This window comes from Hyla sarda, chromosome 8, assembly GCF_029499605.1.
Source record: "Hyla sarda isolate aHylSar1 chromosome 8, aHylSar1.hap1, whole genome shotgun sequence".
Classification (NCBI taxonomy): Eukaryota; Metazoa; Chordata; class Amphibia; order Anura; family Hylidae; genus Hyla; species Hyla sarda.
Window position 1 is genome coordinate 174,394,326 of NC_079196.1, and position 17,293 is coordinate 174,411,618.

General features: G+C 46.2%; 1 protein-coding gene across 8 annotated transcripts in view; it reads left to right on the forward strand.

Annotated features, from left to right (window-relative positions):
• VWA3A (von Willebrand factor A domain containing 3A) overlaps nucleotides 1-17,293 on the forward strand; it is a 247,492-nt gene that overhangs the window by 192,373 nt on the left and 37,826 nt on the right. For all 8 annotated transcript variants that reach the window (XM_056534783.1, XM_056534789.1, XM_056534787.1 and 5 more), the window contains 3 exons: nucleotides 826-896; nucleotides 2,821-2,976; nucleotides 14,969-15,059. In XM_056534783.1, coding sequence (XP_056390758.1) covers nucleotides 826-896; nucleotides 2,821-2,976; nucleotides 14,969-15,059 — 318 coding nt within the window. The remainder of the gene's footprint in view (nucleotides 1-825; nucleotides 897-2,820; nucleotides 2,977-14,968; nucleotides 15,060-17,293) is intronic.

The window sequence follows — 17,293 nt, forward strand, 5'->3', positions numbered from 1 at the left end:
CTGGCCAGTGGCGTACCCCTTTAAGGTTGCAGGTTTTTGCATTCCCTCAGCTTTAGTGCAAACCCAGAAAATTCCTCCAAACTACTGCTATGGGAAATAGAGACCAGCGGATGGGACGGCAAAGAAGTGACTGTCATTTCTACCTGTAGCATTAACAATTAGTTCAACCACTGCAAAATCACATTGGGGGGGCATTCATCATTGTAGGTGTAGGGGAAGCATTTTCTTACACCTTTTTTTTGTGTGCTGGTAATGTGTAGGAGCACCAGATTTATTAAATGGTCACAGAACATTTTATACATTTTGTGCAGTTCACATTTTCTGAAATTTCTCTCTTCACATACACCAAAAAGCTAAGCTAAGTCTGGGCTGGTGTAGTTTAAAGACTTTTCAGTGCTTTTGCGCTTTTTTTGAGCCTACCATATCATGTGTATTGCCAAAATCAGTGGATTACAACTCAGGATCAGCAGAAATGTGTAAACCAAAAGGTGCAAAAAAAGGACACTTGCACCAAAATAGCGCCAAATATGGACAAAAAAAAAGGATAAACACAATGATAAATACCGGCCGTTGTATCTGAACCCTATTTGTGGCGTATATGCCTGGAAGAACTTACAGTATATATGTGTCAAATGTTTACATGGGGCTCCATTCAGCCAGTGGAGGGCAAAACATTTCCTTTTTGCCTTATTCAAGGTTGGCATACCTTGTTTTTTACTGTAAGCTTTCCCTGTACATTGTTCCAAACGGCATGCTTTAGAAAATTCTCCAGACAATTCCGGATCTTATTGAACCTTGTATAACATATTTGTGCTCCTCTTACAGGTGTGATAGAAAGTGATGACATAAGTGCTCTTGTTTCTGAGATGGAGAAAGCTGTTAACTACTCTAAAAAGGTAAGTACAGTCCACTTACCATGAAGGCCAAGGCCAAATGACAGCTTCTTTTATATGATGCCAAACAAATTTACATGATACAACTTTTTTTTTATTACTTTTTTTCTTAAAGGGGTACTCCGCTGCTCGGCGTTTGGAACAAACTGTTCCAAGCGCTGGAGGCAGCGCCGGGAGCTCGTGACGTCATAGCCTCGCCCGCTCATGACGTCACGCCCCGCCCCCTCAATGCAAGTCTATGGGAAGGGGCGTGATGTCCCATAGATGTCCCCTTCCCATAGACTTGCATTGAGGGGGGGGGTGTGATGTCATGTGAGGGGCGGGGCTATGATGTCACGGGCTCCCGGCGCCCGCTCCAGCGTTCAGGACAGTTTGTACCCCTTTAAATACACAATATATTTTTTTTTTACATCAGTGAGATCTGATGGGTGGGTGGTGGATTTTCAGGTGGATCATAAAAGAGTAATTAAAACTTTTGGTAATAAAATTTTTTTAAAAGAGGAATAAACCATTAACACAAAATATGCTGCTGTAACTGAAGAATTTCCTCTTACTGCTTAGTCTTGTTCAATTCTATTGCGTTTCTCTGCTGAGAAATAGTATCATGTTATCGAGAATTTCACTGTATGGAAAAACACTGCCTGAAGGTTTGTAAATAGCAGAACCCAATAGTCCCCAATATAAGAGAATGGAATCTGTTGGACGCTGCTGCTATCTATTGTTTGAAGAATCCTGCACTGTCTCATGGTTTCCAATTGGAAACCATGACGCAGATGTGAACAGAGCCTCATTTATACATTAGGTCCACCAGTAGATGAAGAGAAGAGAAGAAAAGTAAATGGAGGCACTCACGGTACTGTAGAATCTTGTGCAGGATTTCTTTATTTGCGGTGCATGAATTCAGGAACACGCAGGACGCCGGAGCGTGTCCAGGTAAGCATGTTAATAGCCATTTTGGGCTACACAGAGTGCTTCTCCACACCAAATAGCCAGTGAAATGGCTATTACCATGCTTACCTGAACACACTCCGGCAAATTGTGTGTCACTGAATTCATGCACCGCAAATAAAGAAATCCTGCATGAGATTCTGCAGTACGGTGAGTGCCTCCGTTTACTTTTCTTCTCTTCATCTATTGGTGGACTTTGTTACTTGTCTAAAAGGATTGAGCCTCGGGTCAAGATATCAGTGCGCGGTTGTGCTTTAAGGGTCTATTCACACGTACAGTATTCTGCACAGATTTGATGCGCAGGATTTGAAGCTGTGTTCAGTCATTGAGTTTACATTGAAATCAGCAGCAGAAAATCCTGCACATCAAATCTGCACTTCAAATCTGTGCAGAATACTGTACGTGTGAATAGACCCTAAAGGGATATTCCAGGAAAAAATGTATTTTTATATATCAACTGGCTTCAAAAAGTTAAACAGATTTGTAAATTACTTCTATTAAAAAAATCTTAATCCTTCCAATAATTATCAGCTGCTGAAGTTGAGTTGTTCTTTTCTGTCTGGCAACAGTGCTCTCTGCTGACATCTCTGTCTGTCTCAGGAACTGCACAGAATAGAATTGGTTTGCTATGGGGATTTGCTTCTACTCTGGACAGTTCCAGAGACACTCATCAGAGAGCACTTAAACAGGAAAGAACAACTTAACTTCAGCGGCTCATAAGTACTGACAGTATTAAGATTTTTTTTTAAAGAACTAATTTAAAAATCTGTTTAACTTTCTAGAGCCAGTTGATATATAAAAAAGTTTTTTCCTGAATAACCCCTTTAATTGTTTTGCTGGTTACTCTCGTCAGGAGATCCGAAGCCTTGCTGAAATAGTGGCAGTGCTGTGCTCTTTGCTATTTTGGCACTTATACGCTACTTTCACTTATAAAAATACTTGTTTCTACAAAAAAATAGCTTTGACATTGTTTTTGCAGTGTGCCTACTTGGTGGAATCATTAAAATATCGCACAGGGAGTAAAGATGAAGGCCCGACTCCAGAGGACGCTCCGGTGATCTCATATCAGAAAGAGAAACAGAAGCCAAAGAAACTTCCTCTTCCAAAACCAACAGCTCTGACACTTGCTAGAATGGTTGGTAGCATTACAAGACTGTAGATAGGTTATACATGGGGTTACTAGAATACCTGCCCAATAAAGAAATCAGTGTTGTCCTGCATGAGCTAGCAATATATCCTCCTTCAGTTACTTGAGAAAATATATACAGTATATATTAAAGGGGTTATCCAGGATTAGAAAAACAGAGTTGATTTCTTCCCTGTCCTGAGGTTGTGGGTGATATTGCAGCTCTGTTCCATTAAAGTGAATAGGGACAAGTTGTAATACCACACACAACCTAAGCACAGGGGTGTTTTTGGAAGAAATTGGCTCTGTGTTTCTCTTACTGTATAATCCCTTTCTCTATCGGCTCCATTGGGGGACACAGACCGTGGGTGTATGCTGCTGTCTCTAGCAGGTATGACACTATGGCAACAAAGAAGTCGGCTCCTCCCTGCAGGATATACCCACCTCCAGGCCCTGAGGTAATCAGTTTTAAGCTTAGTGTCTAAGGAGGTGGACATGGTCTGGATTTCTCTCCAGACCAGGTCTTATGTTTTTGTATTTTTTTCTAATTAGAGAATGTGTTAGTTTTTTATTCCATTTTCTTTCCTGTTTTCAGGTGGGGACTCAGAAACTGCGGCTCACTGTTTCCCCATTGGGAGTAAGGGGGCACAGACATAGCGTATTTGCGCTTTTCACACCCTCTCGCCAACGGTCAGCGCCTGGGTTGTACCTCATGGGTCCGGGTCACCCTATCTCCCTGCTCGCCTCGCTCGCACATGGTAGCCCGTCATGATGCAGGTGATAAAAGCTGGCTGAAGACTTCATAAGAAGACTTCATGAGGTAAGTTCTTCTGACTGAGGTGAGTATATTTCCCTTTCTTCTTAGGTGCAGATTTGCAACATCTGGAGACCCTCAGTTTTTGGCCCACCTTTCTCATGGGTCTAATGGGGCTGGCCTGGACAGGGGGTCCTTTATTACTGGGGTGAGCAGTGGCAGTTTGGATGGGGCACAACTTTCTACACTTTATTCTTATATATATGTGTGCGTGTGTGTGTGGAACGACTGTGTGTTTTTTTTTACATTGAAGCGGCTGACAGCCGCAGCATTCTTCTATGCGGGCGCTCTGAGCGCCGGCTTACTTTCACTTTCAGCAGCGGCTGCTGCCGGCGGTGTCTAGTCCGCTAAGTTCCCCGCGAGCGCACGTGCATTTGCATGTGCGCTCGGGGCAAGGAGCGGGCGCCATTACGGGGGTTCTTGTTAATACTTCTGCCTGCTGCGCTTTAGCTCCGCCCACCCAGGTCCGCCGAAGCTTCTCTGGGTGCGAACTGTCCACCAATCAGCGCTGTGCGCGCGATTATGGTGGCAGGGGCCAATCAGTGTTGCCCCCTGCTCCTAACACACCCCTCCCTTGCTATTGGCCGGCATTTCTCCTCTCTGACAGCCTGGAGACCACCACGGGTTCGAGTCTCGGGTTGGGACAGAGTGTTACAGTGTTGTGGTTTAATTTTTAAAATAGGTCCATTGTGGTCTATGGGGATCTCAAGATATGTGAAACAGTAAGATAAGCAGACTGTATCAGCAACACAGTGAGATGGGACACAGTCTTGGGTTAGAGAGGCCCAGAACGGCCTCCCTCTAAACCGTTAACTGGAGTTTTAACCACTCCTTTACACTGTTAATACTGTAACTCTAAACTGTCTGGTTCTGTTGAACCACTTGTTCTGCCTGCTCCACTGCTCCCCCAGACCCCCCTGCTACTCTACCCCGGTTGTTCTTCAGACCCGGTGGGTTCGGCGGCCCCTCCAGCCTGGGTTCCCTCCCTCTCTCAGTCTATATCCGACTTGGCTCAGGTCTCCCGTTATGTGGGACTGCCTTGGAGAGGCCCTCCCTACACCAGCCCCCTGGAGGGTCCCGCTCTCCCCCTATTCTGAGGCTCTCGCAGCATCATAGGGGTTTGTCATCTGACTCATCCCCCGAGTCTTCTGGCAGGCACGGGTGCACCCCTCGCAGGCATCGCTCCAACCTGTAGCAAGCGTCGCTCCTCTAGAGAATCCTCCCAGGGTCGCCGCTCTGGCTCTCCAGACCCGCGTACCAGGTCCGTCTCTCTCTCTTCCAGGGTCGCCTCACACGTTTCCATTCACTTGGAGAACTTGTGGAAGAAGTTTCTGATTCGGCCTCCGACTCAGAGGACCGCACTGATGTGCCTAATGTGGTGTACTCATTGGTTGCGGCCAGAAGAGACACCTTCCAGCTAAAGGACCCAGGAACTTCGGACGTGGTCCAGAAGTTTCCTTTCATCTTGTCCGACCTCTTCCATGGCTGCCTCACCTCGTTCCCATTCACCTGAAGAACTTGTGGACGAGGTTTCTGATTCGGCCTCCGACTTAGGGGACCGCACGGATGTGCCTGATGTGGTGTACTCAGTGGTTGCGGCCATAAGAGACACCTTCCATCTAAAGGACCCAGGAACTTCGGACGTGGCTCCAGAAGTCTCCTTTCTTTGTGCCCGACCGGCACTCAAGACTTTCAGCTCTCACGCTGAATTTTACGCCCTGCGGGTATCCGCCTGAAGTCACCCTGACAAGAAGTTTCAGGAAACGAAGAAGGTTCAAGTGCGGTATTCCTTTGCCAAGGACCTCATTGCTCAGTGGACCTCCTCTCCAACTGTGGATCTGCCGGTCTCCCTCCTCTCTAAGGCACCTACCCGGCCGTTGGCTGATGTGGCTGCCTTCAAGAATCCAGCGGACATGAAGGTGAATATTTTGGCAATCTCTGCCCTTGAGGCAGCAGGTTCTTCCTGCATTTGCTTCTGCCTGGGTGTCAAAGGCCCTTTTGGTATGGTCTTCCAAGTCCGCCAGGGTAGTCTTCAAGATCCCTCCGGAGGATTTATTTAATCTAGCTCTCCGATGCTCCGCAGCCGGAGATTTTTCTGTGTTCTGCTTCCATGCGTAGCCACTGTGCTGCCTTTACCACAAGCTACCTGGTAGCCACTGTCCCTTCATGTGGCTTTAAGCCTGGAATGCGGACACCACCTTCAGGAAGTTAGGCGACGGGTGGAAAAAGAGTTCTTTAATACCTCTGGTAAGACTCACAGAACAGCTTTCCGTCGTAAGTTCTCCTTCCGGTACTGCGAACCTTTGGTACCAACAAAGGGTACCAACAAAGGGTGCAGCCAGGTGCCTTCATGGGAAGAGGGCTCCTCTTTCCGACCCCATTCCTCCCGGAGGTCGGCTATCCGTTCCGGCCGTTTGGTGGCCCCATCTGGCACCCGTAGGCCTTCCTCGGCCTGAAGGGTCGCCCCACCTGTCGACCTCTCTCGGGTGGTTGGTCGCCTCTTACCCTCCGGGATGCCTGGACATGCAACTTTAGGGGAACGTTTGAGGTTTATTCCAACCTCTCTGTGGTCTCCAAGAAAGGCATTTCTGTTCGCCCAGTCTTGGTTCTCGAGTATCTCAGCCAGCATCTTGCGTTTCCATCCCGAATGGAGTCTCTCCGTTCGGTGCTGGCGTCCATAGTTCAAGGGGAGTTTTCCTTCCTTGGTGGACATCAAGGATGCCTGCCTCCACTTCTCAATGTTTCCCGGTCATCAGCGGTACCTCCGCTCTGCAGTTCAGGACTGTCATTTTCTATTGTGGCTATCCATTTCGGTCTGGCCACTTCTCCGCGGACCTTTACCAAAGTCCTGGCGCCTGTGATAGCCTTTTAACGGACAACAGTTGTTTCCGTGATTCCTTATTTGGACTACCTCCTGATCTGAGCTCCAGCCAGGACCCAGATTCTGGAGAGTCTAAGTCTCAACCTCCAGACCTTGTCTCACTTCGGTTGGATGGTCATTTGGGACAAGCCCAACCGCTCTCCTGGGGCTCCAGTGTGATGCGGCCTCTGCCCGCTTTCGACTCCGCTGACTCTTTTCAAGAGTCTGATGACTTCGGCTCCCTGCTCCAGTTTCCATTCGCTTTTGCATGGATGTCCTGGGTTGATTGGTGGCGGCCGTGGAGGCCGTGCCATTTGCCCAGTTTCATCACCAACCTCTTCAACTGGTGATTTTCTTCCGATGTGACAGGTCTCCATTGTCTCTCGGCCGCAGGATCGTTCTCTCTTGTCGGTCCCTTCTATGGTGGCTTCATTTTCCCCCTCATTTTTTTCGGGGGCGTTCCTTCCTGTCCATCCCTGCCAGGGACCGCCCGGTCTGGGGTCTTGGCCTCCCGAGAAGCCTTTTCCCCTTCAACATTTTGGGGCCTAGGACAATTCTTTCTTTGCTTGCTTCTTAGGAATTTCCCTCCTGGGCGGAACTCAGGTTTCCGGCCATCTCAGTTATCTTCAGTCTGGCCGTCCCTGGGATGTGAACTTCTCGGCCAGTCCTCAGTCATCCAAGGCCACTGGTCCCTACATCCAGGGGTGTTTGCTGTGATCTGCAACCCCTGGGGCGCTCCAGGCATGGACCTCTGCTTGTCCCGCCACAACCGAAGCGTTCCTCTCTCTTGGTCGAGCCTTGCCCTACCTTGTCTATTTGGTGGTCGGGCTTTGCCCTACCTTATCTGTTTCCTCCCTTCCTTTCTTCAGTGGGACGTTTCTGCCATTCTAGTGGCCCAGCCTGGGCCCGGCGGGCGTGGTATGTCGTCATGGTCAGGCTCCTGAACGACTTAACGTTGCGCCTTCCCTATCATCCAGACCTCCTATCTCAGGTCTCCTGTGCCACCCCTATTACCGTCTCTGCTTTGACAGCGTGGCGGTCGAGACCACAGTTTTGAGAGCTGCGGTTTCTCTTCCCAAGTAATTTGCACCATGCTCAGGGCTCGTAAGTCCTCCTCGGCAAAAATTTACCAGCGTACCTGGCGGTCTTATTTTAGTTTGTGTGAAGCTCAGGTCTTGTGTCCTGTTACCTTTTCGGTTTCCCGTCTTCTCTCTTTCTTGCAGTTGGGATTGGAACTGGGGTTGTTTCTTAAGGGTCAGGTTTCGGCCCTTTCTATTCTTTTCCAGCGTCCTCTGGCTTCTAATTCTCATGTCCGGACCTTCCTTCAAGGAGTGGCGCATGCTGCCCCTCCTTATTGGTCACCTTCTCCCCCTTGGGACTTGAATCTGGTTCTGGGGGTACACCAAGGTGAACCTTTTGAACCCCTTGGGGACGTGTCCCTGCACCTCCTTTCTTGGAACGTGATGTTTGCTTGTTGTTATCACCTCCATTCGGAGAGTGTCTGAATTGGCAGCTCTCTCCTGCTGTTCTCCGTTTCTGGTGCTTCACCAGGACAAGGTTGTCTTCCGGCCAAATCCTTCTTTTTTACCTAAGATTGTTTCGGCCTTTCATCTCAATGAGGACATTGTTCTTCCATCCTTTTGTCCTGCTCCTTCTCATTTTAGGGAGTATTTACTCCACAAACTGGATGTGGTTTGGGCTGTTAGGTATTACCTCTCTATCTCTTCTTCGTTTCATCAGTGCGATTCCTTTTTTTTCCTTACGGAAGGTCGTCGGAAGGGACAACCTGCTTCCAAGGCTACCAATTCTCGGTGGATCCGATCTGCCATTTCGGAAGCCTATCGCTGTAGGGGGAAGATTCCTCCCTTCAGGGTTGTGTCTCATTCTACCCGTTTCTTTGGTCGTCTTTGCACACATTCTCGAGGTTCTACCGGGTTCATACCTTCGCATCGGCTGATGCTAGTCTGGGCCGTAAACTGCTGCAGGCAGCAGTGGAACAGCCGTCTGCCTGACTATCTGCCCACCCAAGGGACAGCTTTGGTACGTCCCACGGTCTGTGTCCCCCAATGGAGCCGATAGAGAAAAGGAGATTTTTTTAACACTTACCGTAAAATCTCTTTCTCGAAGGATTCATTGGGGGACACAGCTCCCGCCCTTTTGAATTTCTCTTTGGTTCTCTGTCCGAGGGTGTGTTCAGTTATATCTTTTCTTCTGGTTCTCGGACAGTTCGTGTTTTTCCTTGACCTGTCGGTCCTTTCCTATTGCTCTGGTACTAAAACTGATTACCTCAGGGCCTGGAGGTGGGTAATCTTTGTTGCCATAGTGTCATACCTCCTAGAGACAGCAGCATACACCCACGGTCTGTGTCCCCCAATGGATCCTTCGAGAAAGAGATTTTACGGTAAGTGTTAAAAAATCTCCTTTTTAGTACATCTAAATAACAGACATGGACATATCAAAGATGCCCCACCAGTTGCTAAGTGTGCCTGTTATAAATTTCCCAGATCCACAGTTTGCAGACTGCACAATGCTACTGTCTACTACTTGAGGGGATATAAAGTGCTCTTAGCCAGTCCATATAGTAAAGAGAGCTTGTAGTGATGTTGTTTTATTGAAAGCCTGGAAACAGAAATTCTCTCACATTGCACCTCCTACATATAGTGTGCTGTCCCAAAGTGCAAAGTATGTAGCACTACACTCTAACACCTTAAGCCATTTTACACCTTAGGACCCGGCCATTTTTTGAATATCTGACCACTGTCAATTTAAACATTAATAACTCTGGGATGCTTTTTCTTATCATTCTGATTTCGAGATTTTTTTTTCGTGACATATTCTAATTTAACATAGTGGTAAAATTTTGTGGTAACTTGCATCCTTTCTTGGGGAAAAATCCCCAAATTTGATAAAAAATTTGAAAATTTAGCATTTTTCTAACTTTGAAGCTCTCTGCTTGTAAGGAAAATGGATATTCCAAATAATTTTTTTTTAATTCACATTTCCAATATGTCTACTTTATGTTGGCATCATAAAATTGGCAAGTTTTTACTTTTGGAAGACACCAGAGGGCTTCAAAGTTCAGCAGCAATTTTCCAACTTTTCACAAAATTTTCAAACTCACTATTTTTCAGGGACCAGTTCAGGTTTAAAGTGGATTTGAAGGGTCTTCATATTAGAAATACCCCACAAATGACCCCATTATAAAAACTGCACCCCCCAAAGTATTCAAAATGACATTCAGTCAGCATTTTAACCCTTTAGGTGTTTCACAGGAATAGCAGCAAAGTGAAGGAGAAAATTCACAATCTTAATTTTTTACACTCGCATGTTCTTGTAGACCCAATTTTTTAATTTTTACAATGGGTAAAAGGAAAATGTATCCTTATATTTGTAGCCCAATTTCTCTCGAGTAAGCACATACCTCATATGACTATGTAAATTGTTCGGCGGGCGCAGTAGAGGGCTCAGAAGGGAAGGAGTGACATGGGGATTTTGGAGAGTACGTTTTTCTGAAATGGTTTTTGGGGGGCATGTTGCATTTAGGAAGCCCCTATGGTGCCATAAGAGAAAAAAAAAAAAGTATGGAGGTACCCCATAAGTTGACCTGAAGTGCACTACGGGCGAACTAAAATGCTCAGAAGAGAAGGAGTCATATTTGGCTTTTTGAGAGCAAATTTTGCTCGGGGGGCATGTCTCATTTAGGAAGCCCCTATAGTGCCAGGACAGCAAAAAAAAAACACATGGCATACCATTTTGGAAACTAGACCCCTTGAGGAACATAACATGGAATAAAGTGAGCCTTAATACCCCACAGGGGTTTCACGACTTTTGCATATGTAAAAAAATATTTTTTTTTCACTAAAATGTTGGTTTTCCCCAAAATTTTACATTTTTACAAGGGTTAATAGCAGAAAAGACCCCCCACAATTTGTAAATACATAATACATTTCTTTGGAGTAAGGACATACCTTTTTTTTTTTTTTTTTTATGACAGCAGCTCGGCGGGTGCATACCAGGTCTTGTTATAGCGTGAGGTCAGTCAGGGGCCTTGAGCTTCATATGGAGCCAGGATGTGGGACCCCACCTCAAGGACTGTTAATGGGGGAGCACTGAGCCCTAAAATAGGGGAACACTTGGGACAACGGGCCGTAACTGGGGTAGACAGGTGGGGTACAGAGGCCCGTAATATGGGGTACAGTGGGCCAGAGAATTATAAATAATAATAAAACAGGATATGTTCCCAGAATGATGACCCAGAGCATAGCCAAAACTAAAAAAAATATGCCCGCCCCAAACTCTATGCACTGAATCATCATTCTGGGAATGTGATGTGTGTGGCCGTCCCTAACCTGTTGCCTCAAATGCGCACCCGCTCAGGTGGAGAGAGAGTGCTGCGCATTTGAGGCAACATAAAAAGTCCCCGATTATAGTGACTCAGTGACCTATGACGCATTTCTGAAAAAATACCCCCAGAGGTCTTATCAGGTTTTTTTTTTCCAGTTTTTTTTGGGCAATTTAGTGGTTAATGGGGGTTAAAATTTTGAATGTACTCTGGACTTGGTACATTGGTCAAATTATTGAAAATTCAAATAAAAAGGGAAAATTTTGCACTCCATGGAAGTGTGATACTCCCTGAAGCAGTTTTTTATGCAGAGGCCCGGATTATCTGGGCAAGTGTCACATTGAGTGGTGGTGTCCTTCCGTATCCCCTTCCTGTTACACACTCTGCATCTTTTCTGGGATCGTCCTGTCCTTCCAGTGCTGGGGACCTCACCTTGAAAGTGCTGGCCAGGGACGATCCTGGCGCCTATAACTCCAGACCCTTGGGAAGTCTGGCCTGATCTTTCCCGGTCAGCAAAGATCAGGACCCTTAGGACTTCTTCTTGGTACTGGAGGAATGTCCCTGTGTTGCCAGCGTACTGGGATAGTACAAAAGCGTTGTACATGGCAACCTGTACCAAGTAGACCAACTCCCCCCATATACTGATTGTAGTCCAGAATACAATCGGGCTTGAGGACCCGATTTATACTTTCACTTTTATTTTACACCTACCTTTCCCTGAAAGAACACTGTCCCTGCACTACAGGGGCAATCGCCGTGGATGAGGGGGCTCCGGAGCACAGAGGGGGGGTCCCGGTCCTCTTCTGGCACTTCTGCCTGCTGACTGAACTCAGCGAGCGGGCAGAGCTGCATGAGAGGATCGTTAACCCCTCCTCTGCCACGCTGCTATTGGCCGGACGATCGCCGGCCAATAGCAGCGTTACTGGGGCGGTTTTGTCACCGCTCCCAGCAACTGAAGGTGATTGGCGGTGTATCGGACACCGCTGATCACCTTAGTTTTCCGGGTCATCGGGTCGCAAGTGACCCGAATGACCGGAATCGCAGCAGATCGCTCGGGTGAATTCGCAAAATCTGCTGCGATCGCCAACATGTGGGGGTCCCGGGACCCCCTTCGGCGTTTGCATGGCATGCCTGCTGAACGATTTCAGCAGTCATGCCATTCCGATCTCTGCCGGGCGCCGTGGCAGGGACCGGAATATGCCATGATGTACATGTATGTCAAGGGTCCTTAAGTACCGGGGTCCCATGAAGTAAATGTACGTCATGGGTCCTGAAGGGGCTAAAGGGGTATTCAAGGAAAAAAGCTTTTATTTTTTTTAGTTCAACTGGCTCCAGAAAGTTAAACAGATTTGTAATTACTTCTATTAAAAAATCATAATCTTTCCAATAATGATCAGCTGCTGAAGTAGAGTTGTTCTTATCTGTCTGGAAACATTGCTCTCTGCTGACATATCTGCTTGTCTCACTCAGGAGCTGCACAGAGTGGAAGAGATTTTCTATGGGAATTTGCTTCTACTCTGGACAGCTCCCGAGACACGTTTCATCAGAGAGCACTTAGACAGAAAAGAACAACTCAACTTTAGCAGCTCATAAGTACTGAAATGATTAAGATTTTTTAATAGAAGTAATTTACAAATCTGTTCAACTGTCTGGAGGCAGTTGATATATATAAAAAAAAGTTTTTTCCTGGATAACCTCTTTAACCCCATAAGGACACAGACCATTTTTGCCTTGAGGATGCAGCTAATTTAAATTTTTTGCATTATTGTTTTTTCCTCCTCGAACAGGTTAGGGGACCTCCAGTCACCATCTTGACTCATTGGACCCCCGCAATTACTCTGCGGGTGGTCAGATGAGTCTCACAAAAGATCTCTAGTCAAAAGATTAAGAAAAAACTGCATGGTTGTATTGTTATTAGATTAACACTTCAGACTGACAACACAGTGATTTTACTGTTGTTATTGATCCCCTGAGAGTTCCCTCCATTGTACACAGCTATTTCCAGCAGTACTCACACAGGCACTTCCTCCCTTTCTCAACTGGTCAATCATAGGGCAGTACGTAGTCTTTACTGCTATGACATAGTACTGGGGAAAGTGCACTGAATTTAACAGGCTGGCATTGTGCTGGAGGATGATTTACAGTATAAGTCTATGGATGGCATGTGGATGGAGAAAGGGTTACTGAAGCAATGCTTTGCAATGCCCTATGTGAGCAGAAATGAAAGAAACACCTGATGATGATATGAGAGGTAAGTCTTGATTTACCTTTCAGGCAGAGGTTTGATCCTTATTGAGGAGGTAGACAGGATCACAGGATGCAAATATACAGCCCTGGTTCACTCCCTCTCTCTTGCACACAACCCATTCTGAGCTCCGGATACCGTTTTTTTTCTCTCCCACGGTATGGATTTTTGCCCATACCGCTATACCGGTCGGGCCCCTCCCCCACCCTCCAGATGAATTGTACAACCCAGCGCGGCGCCCTCACTTGTCCCGGTGTGCTTCTCTGGCCCGATTCCGAGAGAGGAATCGGGCCACAGAAGCTAATCCATTTACTGTGTCCCCCTGCTGCGCCTGTCAGCCAGTGTCCCCGCGAGCACGATCAATCCCCACCGCTAGCGGGATCCATGTGCCCACTAGCGGTGTCACAAGAATGCCTCCCGCGAGCGCGATCGCTACCATCACCGCTAGCGGGGTCCCTGTGCCCACTAGCGGTGTCAAATGTGCCCCCGCGAGCGCTACCATCACCGCTGGCGGGGTCCCTGTGCCCACTAGCGGTCTCAAATGTGCGCCCCGTGAGCATGATCGCTACCATCACCGCTAGCGGGGTCCCTGTGCCCACTAGCGGTGTCAAATGTGCCCCCCGCGAGCGCGTGCGCTACCATCACCGCTAGCAGGGTCCTTGTGCCCACTAGCGGTGTCACAAGAATGCAGAGCGCGGCTCTGTTCCCCGTCCCTGTCAGCTCTCAGGGTACGGGAACAGATTTAAAAGCCTCACGCGCGGCTAACGTAGTACTGTGCAGGCGCAGCACTACGCAAATAGCATAGGGCTAACGTAGGCAGCGCTAGTAGCCTAGCGTTAGCCCTACTCTATTTTCGTAGTACTGCGCATGCGTTAGCTGCGCGCGAGGCTTTTTAATCCGTTCCCGTACCCTGAGAGCTGACAGGGACGGGGAACAGAGCCGCGCTCGGCATTCTTGTGACACCGCTAGTGGGCACAGGGAGCCCGCGAGTGGTGATGGTAGCGATCACGCTCGCGATGGCGGAGGTGTCGGGGGGTGACAGGCGGTAATACTGTGATACCGCGATAATAAATAAAAAAATACCGTGATATTCATTTTAGGCCATACCGCCCAGCACTAGTGTCTGGTACTGGACAGATTTCCTCAAACAGACCGTGAACAGCAGATTGCAGAGCAGTCAAAACTTTAAAGGAAAACGATCAGCCTGCGCACTCACACTAAACCTAATACACTGGGTTATAGTGCGGGTGAAGAGGAGTCCAGTAGGTCCTGAGTTATGTCCCTCACAAGATCCTCTGCTGAATTCAGTGAATCGCACGCAGGGGGCGGGGCTTCACTGGCTCAATTTACATATGCATTGTCACAGACAATGAATATGTAAATTGAGAGGGCGAAGCCCCCCCCCCCCCTCTCCATGCATGATTCACTGAATTCAGCAGAGGATCTTGTGAGGGACATATCTCAGGACCTACTGGACTCCTTTTCACCCGCACTATAACCCAGTGTATTAGGTTTAGTGTGATTGAACAAGCTGACGGTTTTCCTTTAAAGTGTTTTTTCTGGGGTAACTAGTCATTTTTGGTAAATTAAGTGATGAAGGTGGCAGGAATTTGTTTAAAAGACAAGTACCATTTAATCGTTTCTGTCTCCATTAGCAGCAATTGGATCTTTCCACTGTGTGGTTATTTGTACATTCAGTATTTTTATTTTGAAATATAGCATCTTTACTCTGATTTCTAGGGTATTAAAGATGATGAAGAAGAAAAGAAGAATGCTAACATGAAAGCATTGATGTGGCGACCAAATAGTGCCAAGGCTGATATTCCTCCAGGTATTATTTATTCCTTATAACACAGAATATTACTTAGTAATTACTAATTCACATCACAATTACTGCCTCCGAGGCACGGAGATGTCTGCAGAAGCTCAATATCATCTACCAGTAGATCTGTGCTAAGAAAACTTCCCCATTTAAACCTGACCTGAACATAGTCACTTTATGACTACACTGAGGTCATTTCTCAAACATATCCAAGTCAAAACTCAGATACTCTTAGAAAATCCTATGATCCTAGGTCACTGCGTTCAGGTCATTGGTTTGAATTGAACCCATGCTGATCCAAGCACAGATGCATCGACAGTGGATTTTGAGCTTCTGCCGACATATCCAAGCCTTGAAAGCTCTAATCGTGATGTAAACCCTGCCTTATCTGGACAGTTTTCAGAACAATGAAACACATGGTCAACTTCACCTAAGCATAATACAGGCATAGTTCTGTGCCAACCTTAAAGGGGTACTCCGGTGGAAAACATTTTGTTTTTAATCAACTGGTGCCAGAAATTTTAAACAGATTTGTAAATTACTTCTATTGAAAAATCTTTATTCTTCCAGTACTTATTAGCTGCTTTATACTACAGAGGAAGTTCTTTACTCTTTGGATTTCTTTTTTTTTGTCTGTCCACAGTGCTCTCTGCTGACACTCTTTTTTTATTATAAAAGTACAAAACTTATACAAAAACACAAAACAAGCTTAACCAGCTATAACATAAATAAGAAATACACTGGTACCAAAGAACAAAAACAAAACCCTGCCTAACCGGCCAGCCCAGCTTTACAAAAACCTAAAATATGCCAGCCCACCTAACCGAACCACACTCACACACATAACAAAAATGAACAAAAAAAAAATAGCGCTTGGCTTATCAAAATATGAAAATAAAATTTAGCACTACCTGGCTACAACTCAAAATCATCCATATTCGGGAAACACAAAAAAAAAAAAAAAAAAAAAAAAAAATAATTTATAAATTAAAATTAAAATACAAAAGCACAACTTGGCTTAGCAAAATATAAACATAAACATAAAATTTAGCACTACCTGGCTACAAAAAAAAAAAAAAAAAAAAAATTTTATAAAATAAACAACGTAACAACATGAGAAAATCAAGTAAACCACGTAACATAATAACTGGTCCGACTGCCATGACTACTGTAATGCTGTAATATAGAAACAAAATGAAAACAATATATAAACAATATACATACAAAATCACATGAACATAATAATATAGTATTTAACTAAAAATAAATATATATACACTAAAGAAAACCTACAAAAACAATAGAAAACCCTACCAAAATCCCTACACTAAAACTGTACCCTCTCCCACACCACCCCTCCTGCACATGGGTCAGAGTCCATACCGTTCGTACACAAAGTCCTGTCCCTAACTGACCCATGTCAGGTCCCCAAAAGAAAAGCAAACACCACCACCCACAAATACACCCTCCCCACCTAGCACTCCTCCCAACCAACTTACACACAGACTTATACATACTAACATATACACACTAAACCAAAGCTACCTTTGGCCCAAGTTTGGTCGCCTGTAAGCCCTTCATACCATATCAGCTTAAAACAAAACAAAAAGCTAGCGTGTGCATGCATTAGCCCACCACCAGGAAGAAGGATGGCAGACTTGATACATCAAAATAATTTTAAACTCTTTCCCTAACTCCCCCCTACAATTTTCCCTAATTCTATCCCTCCATTAAAACTGACCCTGCTCTCACCCTATCACTATCCCTATAACACTGCCCCTAACCAAAATAAAGGTACTCTACCTAAAAAGGTCTAGTACCTAGGGCACATCAAAAGAAAACCTCTCCACAGGAGAGAAGCCCTACAGGTACCAAGACTGCCATACTCCAAAGACCTGATCTTCCCGAGGTCACCGGTGATGTTCCTACAGACCTCCACCTCGGAGAGGATTTTCTGTTGGGTCGACACTAAACACCGTGCGTTCCACGTGTAGTACCTAACCACTAAACTAACTAAGAATAAAGTGCCCCGATCTCGGCCACCCAGGTTCCTGAATGCCCCATAAGCCCACTCCGGATAGGTTAGGCCGGCAAGTTGACTCCAGCCGATGGAAGCGCCCACCCTGTTGTAAACCCCTATATTAAAGGGACAATGAAGCAGGAAGTGGTCCATGCTTTCCAGCGTGTCCCCGCACTCTTCTCGGGGACATCCCCGGTCATCAGAGTTCCTGCACTTCAGGTTG